General features: G+C 37.3%; 2 protein-coding genes across 3 annotated transcripts in view; both read left to right on the top strand.

Annotated features, from left to right (window-relative positions):
• LOC149008446 (lipase class 3 family protein) overlaps nt 1-8,782 on the top strand; it is a 43,161-nt gene extending 34,379 nt beyond the window's left edge. The window contains exons 10-14 of one of the 2 annotated variants that reach the window (XM_089166667.1): nt 4,806-4,933; nt 6,636-6,733; nt 6,937-7,196; nt 7,353-7,770; nt 7,879-8,781. In XM_089166667.1, the coding sequence (XP_089022793.1) occupies nt 4,806-4,933; nt 6,636-6,733; nt 6,937-7,196; nt 7,353-7,770; nt 7,879-7,954 (980 nt within the window). In that variant the 3' untranslated portion in view covers nt 7,955-8,781. Of the gene's footprint in view, nt 1-4,805; nt 4,934-6,635; nt 6,734-6,936; nt 7,771-7,878 lie in introns of both variants that reach the window. The other variant, XM_089166666.1, reaches the window with a different exon arrangement.
• Nucleotides 8,783-11,897: 3,115 nt separating this feature from the next.
• LOC149008445 (UPF0613 protein PB24D3.06c-like) lies at nt 11,898-23,566 on the top strand. The gene is made up of 9 exons (XM_089165480.1): nt 11,898-12,228; nt 15,012-15,088; nt 17,475-17,580; nt 19,102-19,194; nt 19,465-19,530; nt 21,007-21,152; nt 22,147-22,255; nt 22,535-22,599; nt 23,030-23,566. Exons 1-9 carry the CDS (start codon nt 12,055-12,057, stop codon nt 23,175-23,177), a joined length of 984 nt encoding a protein of 327 aa, XP_089021606.1. The 5' UTR covers nt 11,898-12,054; the 3' UTR covers nt 23,178-23,566.
• Nucleotides 23,567-24,155: the final 589 nt, after the last annotated feature.

The raw sequence follows: 24,155 nt of genomic DNA, 5'->3' as shown, positions 1-24,155 counted from the left end.
TTGATAGGAGTATCTAAAGGCTTAGTTTCCATTAACAAATCAAGTACACACTTCTTTTTGTGGCAAGATTTTCCTTTCTGAGATTGAGCAAATTCTATACCTAAAAGGTATTTCACCCAAGTCCATCTAAAATTGCTTTTACATATATAACTTCAATTCATCAAACCTTTTAGAATCATCTCCAGTGAAAATAATGTCATTAACACAAACAATGAAAAACAAACTTCTAGTACTAGAGTGATGATAACATACTGAATAGTCAATGCCACAACGAGGAAGTCCAAACTCTAGTACCACGGAAGTAAACCCACCAAACCATGCCCAAGGCGATTGCTTCAAGCCATATAGAAATTTCTCAAGATGACACACCATACCACTCTTCCCCTGAGCAATAAACCCAGAAGGTGGCTTTATATAAACTTCTTCATAGAGATCGTCATTAAGGAAAGTTTTCTTTACATCAAACTAAAATAAGGCCAACGAAAAATAGCAACCAAAGAGATTAAAATACTGACCTATGTCATCTTAGCAACAGTAGAAAAGTTTCCGAGTAGTCCATAGTTATACACCTAGGCATATTCTTTTGCTACAAGTCTAGCCTTTAATCAAGCAAGACTTCCATTAGGCTTAATTTTCAGAGCAAACACCCACCAGCAAGCATCCTTCCTCTCAGGAGGCAAAGACACCAATCCCCAAGTATGATTGTCATGTAAAGTGAATAGTTCTCCATTATAGCATCTTGCCCTGCAACAGCTAGCGGGAGATTAATTTTCAATGGTAGATTAACAAGCTCGGAATGTGGAAGATAGGTTAGCATAAGAACCAAAGTTAGAAATAGGATACTGAACACAACTCCAAGTGCCTTTGCGAATGGCAATCATAATATCAAGATCGGATAGAGGAGGGTGAGGACTCGCCATTGGATCTGGAAAGGAAGAAGGCACTAGTGGAGAATGTTTGAGGGTAGGAGGGGCAACAGTTGATTGATGATGTCTTGGTACAATTTAAAACTATTTGTTTGATCAGCTAGATTCGCGAAGGAGAAGTATCCTGTGAAATAATGGTTTGAATAATGGTGTTTGGGACATCATCATCATCAAAGGTGGAAATAGAAACATAAGTAAAATAAGGTGTTGACTGAAAGAAAGAAGCATCAACGGAGACAAAATATTTCTTTACATCAAATGAAGAACATCGCCTTTGTTAGTACGTGAATAACCAAAAAACATACATTTTAGAGGTCTAGGATCTAATTTAGATGACCCAGGATGAAGGCCATGAACAAAGCAAACACTCCCAAATACTTGAGGTAAGACGAATCAGGGAGTAGATGGAAACAAGGCGAGTAAGGAATTCCCCCTTTCAAAACAGAAGATGGCATACAATTCTTAGGGGGAATAGATGGAAAACAAAGGCGAGTAAGGAATTCCCCCTTTCAAAACAGAAGACAGCATACAATTATTAGGGAGACATGCAGTCAAAACTGCATCAGCCTACAAAGGTTTAGGCCCTTTCATCTCAAATGACAAAAAACGTGTGACTTCCATATGGTGACAATTCTTCCTCTCTTCAACACCATTTTGTTTGTTTGGAGGGGGGGGGGGGGGTAGGCAGTAGAGAAGAGATAGAGGACGCCATCAGAACTCATAAAGGAACTAAAAGGATTTGAAAAACACTCCTTTGCATTATCACTACGAAGAATTTCAACCATGATGCCAAAGTATGAATTATCAAAATACCAAAATATTTCAAATAAATTTAGAATGATTTTGCATTAAATAAATTCAAATAACTCTGAAAAAGTCGTCTACAAAAGTTACAAAATATTTGGAACCTAAAGTGGAAACAGTGGGGCAGGGCCCCCAATCATAAGAGTGAACCAAAACAAAAGGGTGGTAGGACTTGTTAGCAACCTGAGTGGATAGCTCACAAACTGATACGACTTGCACACTAACTCAGAAAGATATTGAAAATGACTATCAAATAACTTTGAACTTTGTAAAGATGGATGTCCCATTTTGTAATGAATCTGATGCAGTAAAGAGATGCTGGAACAGCCACAGAAGTGTCAAACAGGTACAGCCCCTCAGACTTCATCATAAGATATGAACAAACAATAAATTTACTGGGAAATCTGGTAAATAAAAGACTGTGGATAGGGTCAAGGATGTGGTAAGAGGAACAGTTCCAGTATCTTTAACCGTGGCCTGGGAAACATTCCCAATGGTGACCATAGAAGTGTATTACAAAAAATGGAAAAGATACATGGGGTGGGGTGCTAGTCGTGTGATTAGAGGCTCAGAGGCACTTGAAACAATGAACTAAGGCTGAGAGGTGGATGAGAGGCAGGCTGTTGCATTACCTATTTGTACAAATGTAGCATTAGATGGTTGGGACTGGCTGCCTGAAGTTGTGTGACATGGATAAAATCCTCTGCAAATTTTCACTGTTTTCAGATTGTGGTGGTATAGAATGGTCTCTGTAGCAATAGCAATATTGGCAACCTGGGGGGGGTTTGCCATGCAACCTGCGACAAAATCTTTGAATGTGTCTTGGTTGACCGCAGTTTTGACAGGCCCTAAATGGTGTATCTACTGATTCCTGAGAAGTGGTAGGGGGTTTTCTTCTAGTAGTAACCCCACAACCGCAAGTATTTCCAAAGCTAGAGCCATGATAATTGGTGAATGTAGCAAGTGCAGATGTGTCACTGGGTGTAGTGTCATTATCATGAGAGTTCTCTCTAGAGATTCGGAGAACCCTCGAAAGGTGTCAGATAAAGTGGGCATCTTGTCACCACAAGGACTTGGGATCTTATTGAATCGAACTCCTTCAAAAGTTCCCCCAGAAAACTCATAACAGCAAGGTGCTTAGGTTGACTCTGCATCTCAGTAAAATTAGAAGCAATGGGAAGTATGGAATTGAGCTCGTCATACATCCTTTTGAAATCTGCAAAATATTGAGTCAAGAACAACCCTTCCTATCAACTTTGTAAAATTCCTAGGACAACTCATATGTACGGGATGGATTGCTCTGACCAAAATATAACACATTCAACCCCCCCCCTGCAAAAAAAAAAAAAATTATCTTGACAATATCAATATGGGTAACAAGATCCACAATAAGTTTCTCCATAAAGTTCAGCATTTGTCATACAATACGGGCACCCACCATTTCCCAATTAAGGTTTGCGGAATCAGGTTTTTCGGTGAAACAGTCTTGTTGTCCTCTTCCAATAATTACTACCTTAACAATTTTATTCCATTGATGGAAGTTAGAAGCCCCTTCAAGATTATGCTTTGTAAGTCGATGGGAGGAAGAAGATATGACCTCAGTCATTTATTTTCAGTCTTAGCTTCAGCTTTCAAGTATTGCTGCTGTCCATATATTTTCAATCCAACCACTGATTCAAAATAGTTCTACACAACTCAAAATAAATCTGCCCTTTTTTTCCAATATGACAAATATAACTTCAGTAAATTTCAGATCAATACAGCATTCATACTATGATTGCAGAACCAGAAATTGAACCACACATGCTGGACCAAACAGCAGAATTGATCTAAAAACTTGAACCACAACAGATTGAACCCAGTTGAAACAGAACAGAATCGAATCAGTGGACTCATACCCAACAAATTATGCAGAACAGCAAGTTTGAACAAGCACAACTTTTGAATCATAAAATTTCATTACTTCAAATAACAGAGCAGGATTATCATCCACTTCTCCAAAACAAAATCACTTTGAAACAGAAGAAACGGGGCAGTAGCCTTTCAGAAGATCAAATCCAGAAGTTGTGCATAAAAAATCCTGCAAGCCTTCAACCAAAACAGAAGATTCAAACTTCTTTATTTCATTGATTCCGCAAACCTCAATAGTGCAGTGTCAGGTTCTGTCTCCCCCTCAAATGAAACCCTGAATCTCCAAAACAGCAGCTCTAGGTCCTTCTAGTTGTCACAAGGATTCTCTGACTTAATAAGGCTTCAAATAAAAGAAGAATGAAGGTCCTACACTCCTACTGCTCTGATACCATGTAAAGTGGCAGCAGAAACAGAGGAAGAAAGGAAGAAGAAAAACAGAGGAGGCGGAAGAAGATGGTTGCGGAACACGAAGGCTTCCGCAAGCTTATGACGTCCCATCAATAAGCTTCTTATTTATAAATTAAAATCAGATTACAATTTACAAATCAAATTGGAAACTCCAAATCGAGAAGGAGAATCCATCTAAAGAAGAAAACTGGTTCTCGAGTTAGTGCCTGAATTCTATTGCTTATTTCTGACCTCTAACATGACCTTTGAGTCCAGTCCCACAAAAAAGGGGAAGCGGGAGGAGTCACAGGTGGAGCTATGGTAAATCATAAATATGCACTTCTTTAAATTACTTTGGGAGTACCATATGACCATGAGCCTTAAAGTTTTTCCCATTGTTTACCATGCATCAATGAAAGGGTTCTGAAAATGGTACCACATCTTTCCTAATTTAACTTTCCTTTAAGCCTCATTTACTATTGCCTTGACTGGTAAAAATTGAAACTGTGTGACCATACATACTGTTTAATTTTGTGTGTTAGAATCTGATAATTTCTAAGGTTACAAACAGATAAAATCAGAAGGTTTGGAGTGGAGAGAGTGACAGAGAGCAGCATGCTTGGTAGCATCTCCTTGGCGAACTTAAACTACAAAGCATTGATACTTATTATACTTACTTTGTCACACTGATGATTTTTTTCATTTTTAACTCCAAGAGGATGCTTTTTTTGTTTGCTGAACTTTGCATTTTGATGACCAGTAATTGCTTTTTTGTAGAAAATTCTTCTGGGGCCAGTGGACTGCTTTCTTCGTTATTGGGAGCTGGTTGTGAATGTGATGGATACAGTATTCGAATTGTGGGGCATTCTCTTGGAGGTGCTATCGGCACACTTCTGGGAATTAGGGTAGGATATGTCCACTTAAAATGATCTTGCTACATGAGCTGCATGTTTTTCCTTTTTGTATCTTTTCAGTTATAATTTATTTATCTGTAAATTAATTCACTGAGCTGGTAGTATGTAATTTTCATGTCAGTTTGTAGGATGCAGCCTTATTTAATATGTTTTTTCTCTCTATTTTTGGATGGACTAATCTATTTATAAACAAAGTATAAAGAATCCATATCTGTCGACACGTTTCACGGTTTGGAGAACCCTTCCCATTGCCTCCCTACCCAAGCCTTGCTTCTCCACCGTAACATCCAAACTAATCCTTCTTGCATTTTCTAGCCTTCTCCTGACACCATCCTCGTGTGCTCTTTGATTGGCCCTTTTTCAAACCCATCTGGCTGCTTGCCCTTGGTTCCATTTGGCCTATATGCAGACGCCCCCAACCCTTTGATGTTGAATACAGTTGGCTAGCCACCACCTTCAGGGGATTGCCAATAGTGGACACCCCTGGAAAGCTCATGCTCAGAGCTTGCATTACTCATATTTGGATGGAGCACGATCTCCTTGATGGTCCCCCAATTGCAGATCTCTTGATCAGATTTGGAAGGCCATCTTTAAGGATGTCTCCTCCAAACTTTCTCTCTTGCCTCACAAGTCTCTTGTAGATATCCCAAGGAACAGACATATTGTTGTTACCTGGGAATTAGATCATTCTCTTTTGTACAAGCCTAGGTCTGTCTGGTGCGGTCCCACCCCCACCCCCCCCCCCTTTCCTCTCTTGTATATTTTCTTCCCTTCGGGGTGTCTTTATATAATTTATTTATTCACCTAAAAAAAAAGTATAAAAGAATCCTGCACTACCAAATCAATTGAATATCATGTACAATTTTCGGAAAAATTCCCTTGTAAATGATGGTTGAATTACTTGTTTTTATCCAAAGTTGGTTGTCTACATTCTTGTGTTGTATACTTGCCTATACATATTGGCGTTTCATTCAAGTTGTTATAACTGGACTTTATTCTTTATGACATCTTGTTACAGCAGGTAGTTAATCAGTATTCGGTTGCAGAATACACATGCAGGAATACACATCATACATGAATTCTAATTAGATAAACGATATGTTACCATTGAACTTCAGCGTTAGATTGGAATTATGAAATCTGGGGGCAGTAACCAGATATATAACACCTACCTCTAGTACATACTGCATACTGACAATTGAAACTGTTTATTGTTAGGCTAAGGAAAGCTTTGACGAAGAAATCACCAATCCTGTGAACAGAAATTAAATGTGCAGTGTAGCACCTGTGACCCAAGGCTGGGTTGCAAGACCATGAATGCTGTTTCCATTTGCTTTTACTTGAGGGCGAAGTACTTCTTCAGCCCTATAGATTGTTGGCCTTCTACTGTATACCTTAATCAATGAATATCAAGGATATTCAGAGGATATTTCATAATTGTATTTCTTCTTTTGGTTGATAACTTCTGAATTCAAGCAGGCGGTTTGTCAATAAATAACACAAAAGCTACAACTGTACAACCACTGTTGTATGTTGTCATCCTGTTTTAGAAGCTAGACATCAAGACTTCTCACTTTTTATTTTCATGCATTTTTTATGCAAGAATTAAAGCATGTTGCATTTTTATTGATTAGAAACTCCATGTACAGGCAAGGATTTTGGCTCACATCATACTTCTTTTCCTTTTCAACAGTTATATCATCGATACCCAAACTTACATGTGTACGCTTATGGGCCCCTTCCGTGTGTGGATTCAGTCATAGCAGAAGCATGTTCAGACTTTGTTACAAGGTGATTATAGAATTTATTGATATTTTGAAGGAAAGTTATTCTGCATGTTAATAAAGACATACTCTATTAACCTTCTAAAGCATGGATATTGGAATTCATTTATTCACTCCTTAAAACATTGTTGATTGTCTCCTTTTATTACTATTATTTTTTAGTTCTGTGGTCCAAACACTTGATATAGCAAGCTTTTGAGTGGCTTGCAGCATACTTTACAAGGATGAATTTTCATCACGACTTTCAGTTTGCTCAATCTTGAGGCTTCGAGCAGCTGCCATCACAGCACTCTCCCAGGATTCTGCTGCTGATTCGGCTATGATTTGCAGCCTAGCTCGGGGGGTTTTGTATCCCAGCAAATGCAGTGGGAATGTGTCTGAACAGAATCCTCGTTTCCACCCTGGAACCCAGACAATCGAGGAAAGTAATCATATGTACAGGAGGAAGCATCTTAAATACACAATTAAAGGTGGGGTGTTTCTATGTATTCACGCAATATTTTGCATGCTGAAAATGCCTGATAATCACAACTGTTGCAAAAAGGATAAGGATTGGAAGCTGACACTGAGTGTCATTTTTGAACCACAAGGAGTTTCTAACGAGAAGAGCACTGCATTAAATGCAGGGAGTGAACATGATCCAGAATTTCCTCTTCAGGGTGTGACTGACGTATCTGAAAACCCAGAAGTTGCGATTCTAAAAGAGGATTCTAGTGAACCTAGCCACAGTGATCAAGTGGATTCTCAAGCCAATCCATTCTTTGAGATGGGTGCTGATGATATTTTAAGTGAAGATTCTGTATCTCAATTTGTGGATACCATTCCTTCATCCAGTGACATGCCTGTGGGAGATCCGCAGGAGATGTTTCTAGCAGGCCTCGTCATTCATATAGTACCACAGCAGAGAAGAAGTCTTTTGCCTTTATGGAGGAGCTGGAGGGTTCAGGAGGATGAGCATTCTCATAGAGCTTATTTAGCAAGCAGGGAGAACTTCAAGGATATTGTTGTCTCCCCATCCATGTTCCTTGACCATCTCCCTTGGAGGTATTGAACACAATCACTTACACTAAATTAATGTTACGGTAGTAATGATTGGAACTGATGATGCTTTTTCATTTTTAATTTTTTGGGGTTTTATATTGTTATTTCCAGATGTCACTATGCCATGCAGAAGATACTGGAGACCAGCAGGGGTCCAGGTCAACTTGATGGAGCTCAAATGGTGTGAACTTCTGTTGAGGCCTTGCATGAGTCATACCAGTTGAACTTGCTTTTGGCTGTGCTTTGGATGGACTTGCTGATCTAGACATTGTAGAATTGCAGAATGCCATCAATGGTCCTGAGATTGGTCGTGAACATACTCCTGATTCCCAAGTAATCTGTTGAAGAATAAAAAGAATGATGAAAGGGAGGGCATTGAATTTCTTTTTCTCATTGAAACCTCAATCCTCCTGGTTATTGTTCGTCTGGAAAAGGGGGGAAGGGCGCCGCAGGGCAGAGCATTCAAGCGTTTACTTTATCATAGGCATTTACAGCTTATTGATGGACTTGGATTATGATCTTGATATGAAAGAAATGGTCAGGATCATTATTATTCTTTATAGACAGAAGATGTCTAATTCTGTAAATGTTGAACGAACAGTGTCATCATGATTAAACAAATGAAAGCGGAAATTATAATTGTATATGCAAACTCTAACCCCATTTCAAGGAAAAACAATTCGCGGAATATCTTTCGGCCGGTTTGGCCTATGGCGACTGTTTTTTTACCGAAACACGATATACTCAAAAGTCTCTGGAAAATACAAAAGTCAAGGGAAAATCGTCGATTTTCCGGCAAACAAGAGAAAATCTGGCTAAAATTCACCTTGGCCTCAGGGAATCTGAGAACCTGTCGCCAGAATCACTGTATTAGTTGCTGTCTGATCCTCTTCTCTCCTGCAGTGGTGGAAACATCTTCTCTTCCTCCTTCCTTGGTCGTGGGTTATCAGGGAGCTGATTCAAATTCCAACGAACCCAAGAGAAGCCCAAACTAAGAGTTTCTTCCTCTTTCTTATTCTCGGTGGTGGGTTATTAGTACGTATGTCGAAAGACCAAAACCTCACGTGAAAATTCAACGAAAAATTGGTGAATTTTACCGGTTCATAGAAATTTGACGAAATGTCACAGCCTACCACATTTATTATTATCATTATTATTACCCTTTTGAGATCATTTGATGCTTAATTACCAAAGATTTTCATGATAAGGTATGAGATCATCATGCAAGGCATCTAATTTCAGTTTTATTTTTATTTAAAATAATAGGTAAACCCCCAAAATCCATAATAGGCATTTTTTTGTATATTATGGATTATGGGTGAGAATTTAATTCTCTTCATTTATGTGCAAGTTCACTTACAATTTTCAAATTAAGATGAGGATAAAATTTTCATTATTTGAAATCTCCATAACTGAACCTATAGAATCACCACAAAATTGAAGGCAATGCCAAAGTTCTCATTATCAATCAGTAAAGGAGGCTCTGCGGGCCAACGTAGAGTTGTTCTAGTGGTTGAAACCAACATCTTTTAGTGAGGAGGTCGTGAGTTCCATTTTGCTGAGGCATATTAATATCCCCATCCCCCAGCTTATTAAAGCCCCTTTGTACCCAAAAAAAGGAGGCTCTGCGGTTCATATGTTTCTCACTTCTCAGTGGAGAGGTTGTAGGTTCAACTCTTTCCGGCAGCATATGTAATATCCCCATCCCCAATTTTCCTATACATAAAAAGCATCTTTGTACAAAAAATAAATAACAATAAACAAAAGAAAACTAAACAGACCAATCAAAAAGTGGATATGAGTTGTGTATTGCGGTATAGAACGCAAGTCATTTAAAAGTGTTCATCGACTTGACTAAGTATCTTTGCCTTCTATTCGGTCTAGTAGAAAAGGTCAAGTAACAATGTGTTATTTGTTCTTTTGATACGTTTTTCACTTTTCTTTGAGCTGGTTGGGAGGGGACAATACATGATAATTGAATACCATGGAAACTTACATGCACTCCTTGTTTAAATTTTCCACATCTACTACCAGGTAACATTTTATATTTTTAATGATGTAGTTATTACGATTATTTTTTAAAAAATTGTCTCATTTTTTGACATTTTATTAATTGATATTCTCGTAAGAAAATACTATCTTGTTGATTATGGATATACAAATGCACCTAGTTATATGGCTCATTTGAATAATGTACAGTATCATCAACAAAACTTTGGGCGTCATCAACCTCAAGGACAAAATGAACTATTTGATTTCTCACATACTCCATTGAGAACTGTTAAAGAGAGGTCGTTTGGGGTTAAAGAATTACTTTTCTATTTTAAAGACAATGCCACCATATAAGTTCAAAACAAATGTTTTGATCGTTATTGCTTGTGTTACTTCACATAACTTTATTAGAAAGCAAGTGGGTTCATATTGGTTTTTTGAGAATTTGGAGAAGGTAGAGCTTGATAATGAATTTGAAAACATTGATAATGATGATGATGAGGTCTTGGATATTGCTAATGTAGTAGGCTGCACAGAGCAATTACAATGAGAAGCATATTAAAAGAAAATTGCAAAACACCACCACAGCCAGGTGTGCGACCCGGGTCGAACACTAGATTAGTCAGGGTAAAGCCTTGGAACCGGGGTTGGCAACCAAAAAAAAAAAACATATAAATACTTATTTACTTTACTAGTGTTTGCTGTAGTTTTAATTTTAATAGACATTACATTAAAGTTGTAGTGAGTATATTGTTTTTTTGCAAGACTCATAGTTTATATGAAAATTACTAACCTAATATTTTGTCTAATGCATTTTTTATAATTAGTTAGTTAATATTTTGATTAATAGTTTTTTTTTGTATTAATTTGCATTATTTGTTTTAACAATTTTCCATTTTGATATACCAAACTTATTTTCATTCCATCATTTATTTTCCACAAAAGTCTTTAAATCATTTTTCATTCTTGACCAATAATGAGTTATTGTACTCATTTTTTTTTTAAATAAGCATGGGAATTACTACCAAAAGCGCCTAAGTATTACATGGACAATTTTTGAACTAGTGTTGTCTATGGTGCCCTCGGCTGCATGCATGCCACATAGATTTCATTAAATCTCAGCTGCTCAAAATACAATATGCACATTTAACCAACGTAAGTGAAACAAAACTCGTTTTTCTTTAAATGAATCAAACTATGTTTTGAGCGGTTAGGATTTAATGGAATCTATGTGGTGTCTGGTCTTATAGTAGGCACCACACAATTAAGGCTTTTTTTTTTTTTTTTTTTTTTGTATCAATTCTCATTCTCTATTATGTATTTTTTAAAAGAAATAAGTACAAGAATTCATTATTGTACCATGATGAAAAATGGTTTGGTTACATTTATCGAGAATAAATTTTGGAATGAAAAATAAGTTTGGTGTGTCAAAATGAAAATTTGTTAGAAAATAATGACAGGTAATATTGGCTAGAGTTTGACAAATTTATTCTGTCCATAAATGAGGAGAATTTTGTTCTCACCCATAATTCATAATGGACAAAAAATATATTATAGATTTTGAAGATTTTTCTATTATTTTAAATAAAAATAAATCTGATAATAGATGCCAAACAATTTAAAATAATAAAAATTCTCATAAGAAGATAATTGATATAAAAAAGAGGCAAGTTCCGTGTTGTAATTTGTAAACTCATAACTGAACCCACATTTTCTTCCAGAATTTGACTCAGTCAACCAAAACCTAGTTTTTTATTTCGGTTTTTTTCAAATTTTTTTTAATTCGAATTTCTTTAATTCCCGGTGCTATGCCAAGACTTTTGCCTTTCCTTTGAAGGAGAAAATTACATATATACCCTTTGGAGCTACGACCTAATTTTTTTTCTTCTTTTGGGTAAAGATAGGTGTATTTTCAAAAATTTTAAGTACAAAAGTCCTAGTATGGGATTGGTACTAATTTTGAAACTCCAAAGGATGTTTGTGTAATTTTGAAACCCCAAAAGGATGTATGTAATAAATAAAATTTAAGGAGGAGTAGTTATAATAATGTGAAACTCTAAGGGTGTATAGATAATTTACTGAAAACCATGTTATTTGGAGCTGCATTTCAAGTTTTCAACTTCGTTCCAGGTGTCGATCATCATTTTGTTTGATTTCCACTTTCTGGGGACTGGTCCGTTGAATTGCAAAAATCGATTCTGATCTGCTCTAAAGCGGAATCTATGGATTGTTCAAATTAAATTCTCATTTTCCAAGGATGAATTACTTTGATGGGGGTGATTCAGAGACTCTGTGATGAATCCGTCTTCCTCAACTTCGTGGATTTCGAGCTTAGTTCGAGGTCGTTCTGGAAAATTTGGAAGCCCGCGCATTGCGAAAAATACAAATGCAGGTGATGGTAGTCCTTCCACGCCTCGAATAACCCATCTACGAGGCGTTCTTTTTAAGTATGGCTCCAAGCCTGCTCAGGTCCAAATTTCCTACCTTGTTTTGTTCTTCAATTATTCTTCTTTTTTTTTTTACCATTTATAGGATCAAACGAATTGTAGGTTCGATTGTATTTTCTTCCGAATTGTATGTCTTGAAGCATCATGAGATATAAGTTATTGAGTTGAATATGGTGGCATTTCGCTATAAATTCTTCATTATGAATGTACATTATCTGCGGATGGTGGTCGATAGTTGATTTGCTGCTTCTTGGTTACAAAAGTGATGATTGATTACCATGATCGGGAAAGTTGGAAGCTTCGTTATAAGAAATTTCTGTAATATGTAATTATGCAGGATTATTTTCAATCTTACTTCGGTCTTATTTGCTGAGTTCTGCTGTTAGAAACAATAAAAGTTCCACACGTAAAATGCTAAGATACGATTAGTTGTATGTAATCTAGGATATTTCATACTATATGGTTTGGATCGCTAACAATTGGGTTCTATTACTTGATCTGGATTATAGTTCCCTTTCTTTGGGGGTGGGGGGTGGGGGATTTTTTTAATATGAAAGTCAACGTTGGAAGGGGGAACAAAATGTTCTAATGTAGGTGTAGTTTGATCAACAATAAGCGTAGATCAGTTATTCAAATCATTGTTTTATCAACAATTAAAAGAAGAATAACAAAAGCTACAAAAGCTACACAGATCAAGGCAAAAGATCATCATCGCAAACCGTTGATGTTTAACCTATAAATATTAGGATGTGCAATTTCAAGGAGACGCATTCTGAAGGCATAATCAGATACTAATTTGGACCTCCTATAAGCTGATGGGGTTGATCTTTTCTGTAAGGCATAATTAAATCTAATTAGACATTCATCGAAAGCCTAGGAAGGGAAGAAGCAAGTAACCAAAGGATGAATAATGGAGGAAACCTTGGCCATTCTACTTCTGGAACTATTATAGCAGTTCAGGTACCCATTGATTAATCATAATGTTATTGTGGAAATGCTGCATGGGGGTAGGGGCTGACATTGGACTATTCCCTTATTGGCTTGCGCTCTCTTCTCAACAGGTGAAGGGTCCAAATGACTATCATATTGATAAGGGCTATTAGAGTTATTGGTTCGATCCCCAACCATCAGTCTTGTATACATTTAGATGGATCCATTTGGATGTGTCAGAACCCCATCGTTGATTTATCAAAATTCAAATGGAGTTGGAAGTAGTTGGGTTTGCAGAATTAGAAAAAAGTGATCTCGAGTCAGGTCTTATAAGATCTCCGGATCTCAATGTTACTTCCATTGTTAATGCTTGAACAAATGACATCACAAACAAGATGTCTATATTTAAAAAATTTCCACCAAGCCCAATATACAGTATTATTCATTGGGAGTTATGACTAGTGGAAATCCAAATGCAATCTGTCTTTAGGATTGAAGGGTAATAAGAATTAAAGGAAAATTCAGTTTTAATTATAAAGATCCATGCTGTTATTTAAGGTAGTAGTGAAACAGAACAAGTAGGTTTTACTGCGCAGTCATACCTAGGGAATCAAGATTGGTTGTTTGTCAGTGTGCTATAGTGTGGGGGTGTTCCATGCTATGAAAATCAACCATCCATGCAGATTGAGGGTGATTATTTTATCATGGCCGACTTCCTTTTTGCATACACTAAGTAAAGGGTGGAATGGCATCACTCCGTCCTATTAGAAGTGCAGCAATGAGGATGCAGAGAAAGCTACCAAAAAATGTTTTGCACTTTGGATGCTTTCTTAGTCAATTAGTAAATTTGGTTGCGGATGAGCCAGAAAAATTAACCATTAATTAATAGAGAATAGAAAATTAGGGGAGAAAAGAGAGTGATAAACCATAACAGCATCACTTCGTTAGTTTTGGAGTCACAATCAACAGAATTGAAAGCTCAGACCTTTCAGAGAGCAATTCTTTGTGCGACAGTTTAGTTTCTTTCTTTCTTTTCATTCATTTTTTACCTTTCAGAGAGCAATCTTTGTGCAACAGGGTTTTTTTTTCTTTTTCTCATTGATGTATTTTCATAAATTGAAGTATGTGGGTTAAATCCATATATCCTGAATAGTACTCTAGTAGTCCCCCAAATTGAACTATTATTCTGAAATACAAAACCTACCAGAGTATCAGGCCAAGTTGAAGTATGACTGATAATATAAATCCCATCATGCCATCAGATATTTATCCCCTGCTAGGCTGCTAGCATTTTTAACCATAATTGTCTCAGATCAACTCTGATTTGTGAGTTAAGAATTAGACAAAATGCAACTATATTAGCTTTCATCTGGCACTGCGTCATGCAAAGTGGATAAAATAAACTGCATAGAAAGGTGAGGGATATAATGCATTGGCTGAAATTCAAAGCCTTCAAGAGTGAAGGAATAATGAAGATTGATCAATGTATATAGCAGCCTAATAAAAGAATACCTACTGTTAATTAGATTTAAAACTGATCCCTGACAAAAAGAAATCCCTACCGCCCCAATATTAGTGTATTCTAAAAATAATAACATAACTCTAGCATAGGATTCTATCCATCCTATATACTTTGGCCCATTCGGTGCTACTTGGATCCATGGCTTTGAGCACCTTCTGTAGTTGCACAAGAAATAAACTTCGTCCCTGGGCTTTTTTCCACATCATAAAGACTATTTCCAAAGGAAATGCTTTGTTTCCATTTTTAGGTGGTCTTATAAATTGAATTGTTGTTCCTTCTCAACCTGCATTGTTCAAGTACTTGTATTTTCTCAGCATATCTTTGTATTGTGATATATTGTCCTTTTTCTGCAGGTTGCATTCAGAACAGGCGAGTTCAAACAACAAGTCATATTTATTGGTGGACTGACTGATGGTTTTCTGGCAACTGAGTATGTTCCAAATTATGGCATGCTATCATGTTCTGACCTTTCCTCAACCATCTTTTTATCATCATTGTGCTGTCTCAACTCTCAAGTTCTCTATTTCCCTTCTTTGTGGTAGTTTCAAGCCTGGTCAGAAGTTTTATTCACTTGAGTATCAAAAGGGCCAAAAAAAGGAAAAAGAAAAAGAAAAAGAAAAAGAAAGAGAGGTGATGTCTTATCCACACAAAAGTTGTCATCTCTGGACCTTTAGACCTCTATGAGCTCCGCTTGGTGACCTTGAATGTAATATTGTATCAGTGTTGACAAGGATGTGCTATGCGCAGGAAGGTTGAACCCAAGGTTCAGATTACACGCCCCTTGAACAGGATTTCAATGAAGCCCCAAACTGGAACAGAACTAGGTAACTATTAAAATCAAAGTCAACCTTTTCTGATGGATCCCAAATTCAGGCTAATAGTGATAGACTGTTAGAATGGATTAACCCCAGAATACAGCAGTGTTTTGATGGTCAGATTTGAATAAATGATCACAACAGAAAGCTGTATCATAAAACCAAAAAACCAGATCTTGGGATATTTCTTGTATCAGCAGATCAGCAGGTCTGATTAGCTTGATGACCTGGTCTATGAGCAGTATCAAATAGATGGGATCCCCTCTAATGGGCAGTATCAAGTTCAGCCAAGAGAGCCCTAAGACAGGGCTGCTGCTCAGCTTCTATTGGGTGGTTTCCTGATTTTGTTCAAATACCACAAATAATAGCACTTAAAAGCAGTAACAGTAGATGGAACCCTTCCTAAATCTGTGCATCAAATAACTCCCAGAAAACTTGTAGATATTATATCTATAACATCTTTTCTATTCTATATATTATCTATCTTTAGATATAGTTAGAACTAGTTATTTGTTTTTGCTATACTATTGAAATTGACCTTGCCCACCACCTTAGAATGGGATTACAACTCAGCACCTTTTGAGATTTTGAGAGCCCTAGTCGGTGTGGAAACGCTTGGGGGGCAGGGCCCCGGAAATCAACAAGAGGCCACGGACAGAGTGCCCAAGAAATGGCCACATTGACAGCTGTTTACCATGACAGAGAACCATGCAGAAGATATGCTATTGTTGATGAGCAGCACCATCCCGATCTATGCCTCCGGCCATGAACTTCCGTTGCCTCCTGGCGAGCAGGGCTGTGCCGTGAAGGAAAGGGCAAAACGAGGTTGCTTGCTCTCAGTCTCAGCCTCCAACTCAGAACAGAACGTTCCTTCCGCAACGCTAGGCCGATAAGTTTCGTAGCAGCCAAGGATGAGTTTGATCCATTAGGTTCTTCGATTTGTTCAGAAAAGAAATGAGAGACAAGAAAACATCTTTGATTACGATTAAAAGGAACAATCTCAAATAGACCAAGATCCAATTTCGGGTCATTTCTTGGTGAACATGATCCGCCACGGAATATTCCTTTGAAAGGGTTATCGGTAGGGAAGAAGAAGAAGAAAAGGCATTCCATTCAAAATCCGCCGAGTCAAGTAAAGTAGGGCATCCGAATACGTTGAATCACCCGCCGAATCAAAATCTCCCAAGCAGTGGGAGCCCCGAGACCAGGTTGTGACGATACCTTTCTTAGTGGAAGATCGGAAATTCTCTTGAGACTGATCGGATCTCCCGTAGCCTCATTTGTCGACTCTATCTGATCTGATATTTCTATCAAGCATAAGTTCTATAACAAGGTTTCGAACCTATGGATCTATTCCCTCTTTTTTTTCTTCTTTTCTTCTAATTAATTGGTTAGACTACTTAAAGAGAAAATAAAACACAAAAGGGGATATGACCTTTGATTTCTCCCTAATAGACCAAGATCAGAACCTTTCTAACCCTTGAGTGTCTCACTTGCTGAGTTCTACAGCAACATTACTCAAAATCTAAATTGTTAGATGGTCAGTTATCCTAATAAACTTTTAACTTAAAAAAGAGAGACTCCCTAGTTAGGTAAGAAACTTCTCTGACCACACTTAAATAGCCATCAGGTAACTTCAAAAAAGAAAAAGAAAATTTGAGATCAGGGTTTTTGCTGATTAATCATTGGTTGGTCAAATATCTACTGCAACAAAGTTCCAAGAGTTTAGCATCTGTCCAGATCCACAGAACAGCAAATTTGTCATCTCTACCGTACCAGATGGCTTTTAGTACTCAAAGAACTCCAGTCGTTCACTATATCTTGCTGGTGTTCTCTGCGGTTTCTGACTTGAAGCCTGCATTTTTTCTGAAATTAGTGACTTTTGCTTTTGCATTATTCATGTTGTATTTCAGGTTTAGTTAGTATTTTTGCAAAAATCTTGACTGAAGCTTGTGCATTTAAGATTTTATTGATGGTCATATATGTCATACCATGTTGCAGTTACTTGCAACCTCTTTCTGTTGCATTGGAAAAGGAGAAATGGTCCCTGGTGCAAGTATTGCTTTCATCTTGTTATACTGGATATGGCACCTCCAGCTTGAAAGAAGTAACTATCTTTGTTCTTCTTTTAAGCATCATTGATTTATTTCTTTTTCTTCTTTTTAATTTTTTGTGAGAGGAGTGAGGGGTCTCATATATTTATCTAGATGAGCACACACACACACATATATAGAAATCTGTTGACAGGCAATAAGGCTTTGAGATATGAAGGGCTGATGTTCGCAATCTGACCATTGCAGAGACTAAGTATACCGTGGGGTTTTTGCTTGTCAATTTTTTTTTGACAAAAGGGAGTTCAAGTTAATTGGCATCTGTGTAATTCCAGCTCTAATCCATTCATAGGCTTGCTGTGTATCAAATTTTCCCCATCTCATCACCAGGCTTCCATATCTTGATTATGGTCTCTGTGGAACAATTTGTTAGCAGATGAGTAGCATGCTTCAATGTGCATATGAAAAGGAACCATTGTAGGGTCTTAGAGTTATTGTGCCCCTTTGTTTTTGTCCTTTCATGTTTATGGTTTGTGGTAGCTAAGTTTCATATTTTTCACATTTTTGGCTGTTTGAAATCTGGTGAGTTGGGAAATGGTTGTTTCTTTATTTATTTTTGGGAAGTCTTCTGTCTATTCTCCACTAATTTCCTTTTTCTGCAATAGATTCAGTAATTTGAATGACTGGGACTGCCTTATTTAGGATTGTAGGACATCCTACCCTCCCCTCACCCCCTCTCAATTACTTCAAATGCCTCAAATACCAAATTGTGGTGGGTTCCTTCGGAAGATTAAAATGGTTGTCATGTTTTTGGGTCTCAAATCACTTTATACATCCATTAAAAAAATGACTTCTACACATGATCGTTGTTTGTGAAAACTTAAAGGATGGTAAAAATTGTAGAAGCTCGTCGTTGTCGTACTACATTTAAATCTTTTTGGCATATTGTAATATTGGGAAAGGGTTCTCTGAACCAACAGCCTATACCATCTCACAAAGTTACTTTCTTAAGTTTTGTGAGAGAGAAAAAATAATTAAAAAAGAGTATGTAAGGATATGCCCTTAGCCTCAGAGACACTCACAGTAGTGTGTTATATTTAGTGCAAGGGTTGTCTGAAGACTCTGAACCACATGGGTACCCTATGCCTTCTCATATAGATTTTTTATGTGCATATTTTCTGAAGAACTAGTGAATTAGTGATAGTATTTATCAGTTCTTGTATGATGTTGCAGTCAAAAGCCATACATTTGCCCTGCATACTCACTTAGAGTTTGCTTATGTGCTCGACTATTATGAAGCCACTTACAGGCATATTCAATTTGTGGATTGTGGCCTTTTTTTCTTATGTTTGTTTATATGGAAGTAGGCCTTTCCTTGCAACTTGTCCCCCTAGCATGAAACTATGCAACTTCACCACATGACGATGAAAAGGGATGCACCTTTAGCACATTAGTTGGTTATCGATGAGTGATTATGTGTATATTTTCTGCTGAACTAATTTAGAAAGCCTTGTCTAAACTATTGAGAATATTTTCCTACTTTGATTCAAAACTTTCTTGTAATGTTTCCCCTGAAGGATGCCATGGAGATTGATCAGCTGATTGGTTATTTTATCAATAAAGAAGATTCTGAGGGAGTGGTTTTACTTGGGCACAGTACTGGTTGTCAGGTGAGTAGGTTGTAGTTGTGTAGCTAAATTAAATTCAGTATAGCTGGGATCAAGTGCCTAGCTCAATTGGTAGCATGTGGGTTGGGGGGGGGGGGGGGGCAGAAGCCCATTGCTACCAGGAGGTCTTGGTTCAAGCCTCCAAGTTGACACCTCCCCCCCCCCCCCAAAGGATAGGAAAGAGTAGGACTAAATCCAAAAATATTCAGCATGGTTTCTTTTTAGTTAAACATTGTGCATTTGGACTTACATTTCGTGTGGCAAAAAATCTAGGATATCATACATTATATGCAAACAAATTCTGCATGCTCCAGAGCAGTCCGTGCAGCTATACTACAGGTACTAAATATCTTGCAGGAACTGGTTTTCTTGATAATCCATGTATGTTATCTCAGAAATGTGTATGCCTAGTGTTACCAAATTGTATGCAAACCAGCTGGCTTTCTTATTGAGATGGAGTTAATTTGTTATTTCACGACTTTGTGGTCTTGCTTTGCATGTTTGTTTTTATACTTGAATCTTAAAGTTCTTAGATGTGTATTTTAAAGTAGCTGGAGAGAGCCAATAGAGGATTTGCATAAAAGCTTCGACACCAATCTTGGGGCAAGACAGAATTGATAATACAAAAGGGCCCCTGCCCCTGCTCCAAGTGGCTAGTGTTGGAGGACTGTGTTCAAGCTGAGGTCCATGTTTTAGGAAAAGACTACTCACACTTGACCACCTAAGGGACAGAGGGTTTTAGAGTCAAAGTGGAAAGCTAATAGATGCAAGATCCAACTAATCATTGTGGACCTGGAAATGTAAGAGAAATTCTTCTAATAAAACGGAACAATCATTCACACGCAAAGAAAGTCCATTTCAAAGATTGAGCAGACCTATTTCATGGGTTACAGGTCTGGATTTTGTGGACTGCAGGCCAAACAGTACTCACTGTGCAGGCTATAGTTGACTGACCATGCATTCTGAAAACAAAACAAAACAAACATGTTCTTGCATTATGATTTTTTTTTATTTAAGCAAAATTACATAATTTTACTGTGCTATTTGTGCCAAACAAAATGGATATGCTAAAAAAAGGCCAAAATGCTCTACTCGCCATGGCAACGCCTGATGGCTGCCTTATCAGCAAAGCTCTTAGGATTTCCCTTAAGTTCCATGATGCCTTGATAAATGTGGCAGTCATCTTTCCTACATCTGTATTTCACATAAGGTTAGCTCCTGCCTTGGACCAATCACAATGCCTGGACCCCTGGGCAGCACCTTGTCAACTATAGCTGTTACTTCAAGCATAGATCAACACCTCGTGGAGATCTCAGTTTTGTCGTCTTTTTGAGATGGCATACATGTTGATATCTTAGATGTCTTGATAAAATCTCAACACCTAGGTGAGATCTCACATATCTTAGAATTTTAGTGTTTGTATGCTTCGCTCGCACAACTGGCGTAGATTTTAACCCAAAAGACAGTGCACTAACTCTGTGAGTTGGTTCTTTGGCTCTCTGAGTTGTGTTTTGAAATGAAATTATCAAACTATTGACTCCTGGACTATAGTCTCCCAGTCCTGTGGAACCAACCCACAGAAATATCAGTAAATGGGGCTTGAATAGTGTGTGATAGCACCTCTCTTACAATTTTGTTTTATATTTCTTATGTGATATGTGTGCTTAGGAAACAGGTTGCTTCGTGTTAGTTCATAAATCTTCATTTGATACCTTGCAACTGTGTTAATTTCACTACATGAATATGCGATGATGTTTTTAAATCTTCATTTGATAACTTGCAACTGGGTTAGTTACAGTATATGATGATGTTCAGGCCCCAGTTAGTGACCGTGAATATAGAGCAACTCTTCCTGAAACGGCAAAAATGATTGACTTGGCTACATCCATGATACGAGAAGGTAAAGGGATGGATTTAATGCCAAGGGAAGCAAATCCAGATGCCCCGATAACTGCCTATAGGTGGGTCACCTACCATCTCCTTTCCCCCTTCCAAAAGAAAAATAAATAAATACAGAAGTAAAAGTTTTTCTGAAGTACTATTTTTCATCATATGTTTTGTCCATATAAGCGTTATTTCCCCAATAATTCTTTTTAATCTACTTTGTTGGTAAGCTTGACATCAGTTGGGAAATGCTAGTACTTTCTCTCAAGCTCACAAGGGAATGCAATGAGAAAATGGGTTTATGGTGTTGACTTAAAAAAAAAAGAAGGGTGATTTCGATGGGAAGAATGAAAATAAGTTTTAAAAGAAGATGAGGATCAGATTGCCGTCAAGCCACCTAATTCTTCAGTTGTGGGTGATCATTCACTAGAATTTGATTGATTCATTTCTTTTGCTTTTTCATTTTTCCGGTAATAATTTGATTGATTCACTTCATCTCTCCAAATATGACTTTTCACATAACCAAACTAAAGAGTTATCAATTAATTAGATTTAGCAGATTTAACCTGACTTGTGAGTAGTACTGGTGGTTCAGGTGTTAGTTTAGATTAAGTGAGCACCCCACAAAAGTGCAAAAACATGGAGTTGTCCAAGGTATTACTCTCATATAGTGTTTCTGGTTCTGTACTCCCCCCCCCCCCCCCCCCCCAACCAAGAAGAAAGAGGAATCAAAAGAATAAAATCACCACAAGAAAAAGAAGAAAAAAAATTCAGTCATCCTGTTATAGATTTTATTTCTTTTAGTTGTTGAATTTTCAAAAGACTGAGCTTAAAGCTTCAACTGTAATAGTTCTGATACTTTTTGGCTTTTTAGTTCTTCTTTCCATAAAAATTGATTTCTCTGTGAGTTTCTGAAGGCTTGGGTTACATCTTAAATCTTGATAGTATTTTTTTCTTGAATGGTAGGGGATGTTCTTCTAGCCATTACATCCTACTGTACTATGGATATTGCTGCTTTTCTGTTATGATTTCCATTTTTTTCATCATTGCTGGATATTAATGTACACGTAGGTATCACTCTCTCTGTGCATACATGGGTGATGATGACATGTTCAGTTCAGATCTAAGTTATGACCAACTGAAAATGAGACTTGGGCACATGGGAACTACACCTTGTCAGGTAGGCATATAGTTCTTAATTGTCACAACTTCCAAGGCTCTCTTCGTTTTTCATTTTTTCAGGCGTCTGCAACGAGATTTCTTAATTATAATGTTGAGTAAGATACAACATAGAGGTTGAAGAGCACATTCTTCCTCTCAGTATTCACTTGATTTTTCTGATGGCCAATATGTTCACCATCATGCTAAAAAAAATTCTCTTAATAAATTAAGATCTTATTCTGTGATTGTTAGTGGTTTATGAATAGGTAAGTGAAACCCTGGCTTGTGTCTGCTGCAGGTCATAGTTTCCATGGCTGATGAGAATGTTCCAGAGTATGTTGATAAGAAAGCATTGGCTGAAAGGTAAGAAGATTCCTCTCACTGCAATGCACTCACATGATTTTGGCAGATCTTATGTCCTCGTGAAGAAGTCATCAAAATGTTGAAGAAAACTCCATTTTTTGTATACATTTGAAATCTATCTTTTCTTTGAAACTTACAGAGTGAATTATGACTTGGACAAGCTATTCTACCCCGAATATGATTTTGCAATCCTGACATATATGTAATTTTCTATGAAAAATTCTGTAGTGAAAAACCTCCTGACATAGGGTTTGACTTGCAATAGATCTCCTAAATGAAGTGTTCTTTAAAAGGTTTACATATAGCAACACCTTGTGGTTAGGAACAAATTTTGATAACATGTATGTATAGATTTTGCTTGTGCCACCACCACCACCAGCATCACTTGTATTGTGATTTAGAGATGTGTTTGATATCTTGTTCTTTGCAGACTATGCAAAGCTCTAGGTGGAGCGGAGAAAGTTGAAATTGAATGGGGAAACCATTCCCTCTCATACAGGGTCAAAGAAGCAGTGGAGGCCATTATGGATTTTGTGAAAAGAGAGGGACCTAAAGGGTGGGATGACCCATGGAGTTAATACAAATCTGTCCATCTTCCCCCATTATTTTTGCCAATCCTGTGTCGTTTTCCTTTCCCCATGTTAATCTATTTATTGCAACTATTTGTGTTGCTATTACAACAAATCCCACCCCCAACCTCCCTCTCTCTCATCACTCCTATTCCTGTTCAAGTTAAGTTGAAACCTTACTGCAATTTTTGTTTGTTTATAAATCTCTCCAATCGCAATTTTGTTGCATTCATTGTAATTAGCTGGACAAATATTCTCTGAACCCCCTCCCCCCCTTCTCTGCAGCTTTTTTAGAATGTGAACAGATGAATTTGGGTACTGTGGTGGATGCTGCACAAAACCAATTAGGTCAGGCAAAGATCTGAATGAAATAAAATAAGATTGCAAGATCACTTGTGGGGATGAGTCTATGATTGTAGTATTCTTTTCTTCTTCTTCTTTTTTTTTTTTTTTTTTTTTTTTTCCTCCTTTTTCTTACCATTGCAAGTGAGGTGAATGTATTTCATTGTAATCCTTTAAAGCTCAATCTGACCAAAAACCATGATCAGATTGATCAAATTGCTTATTCCTTTGGTTTTGAAGAAATCATGTAGAATAAAATGGAAATTTTGCTGGTCTTTCTTAAGCCATCCACACCTTAATGCTTTGTCCCTCCCACATCCCTGCCCTTTGCATCTCTAACCTATATGGTGTCATTTTAGTCAGTTAAAACTGTACACAAAGGGTAAAAGGATCGAGACTCTATTTATCAACGAATTTCAAACGCAAAAGGATCAAAACTTCATTTAAGAAATCTGTAGGCAAAGCTTCACCAAAAAAATGGAAATCTATAGGCAAAGATTTCACATGGAAAATAAAAAATAAAGTCCATAGGCAAAATTTTATCCCATGTATTAGATTCATGGCTTTGGTGACATGCCAATAGATGTCTAGATGCACGAAGCACAATGCAACCTATGGTTACGATTGAAACTTGTGGTTGAGACG

The sequence above is a fragment of the Hakea prostrata genome, chromosome 8, assembly GCF_041222555.1.
Source record: "Hakea prostrata isolate BN-2017 chromosome 8, UWA_Hpros_2, whole genome shotgun sequence".
NCBI classification, from domain to species: domain Eukaryota; kingdom Viridiplantae; phylum Streptophyta; class Magnoliopsida; order Proteales; family Proteaceae; genus Hakea; species Hakea prostrata.
This window is presented reverse-complemented; position numbering and strand designations above follow the sequence as displayed.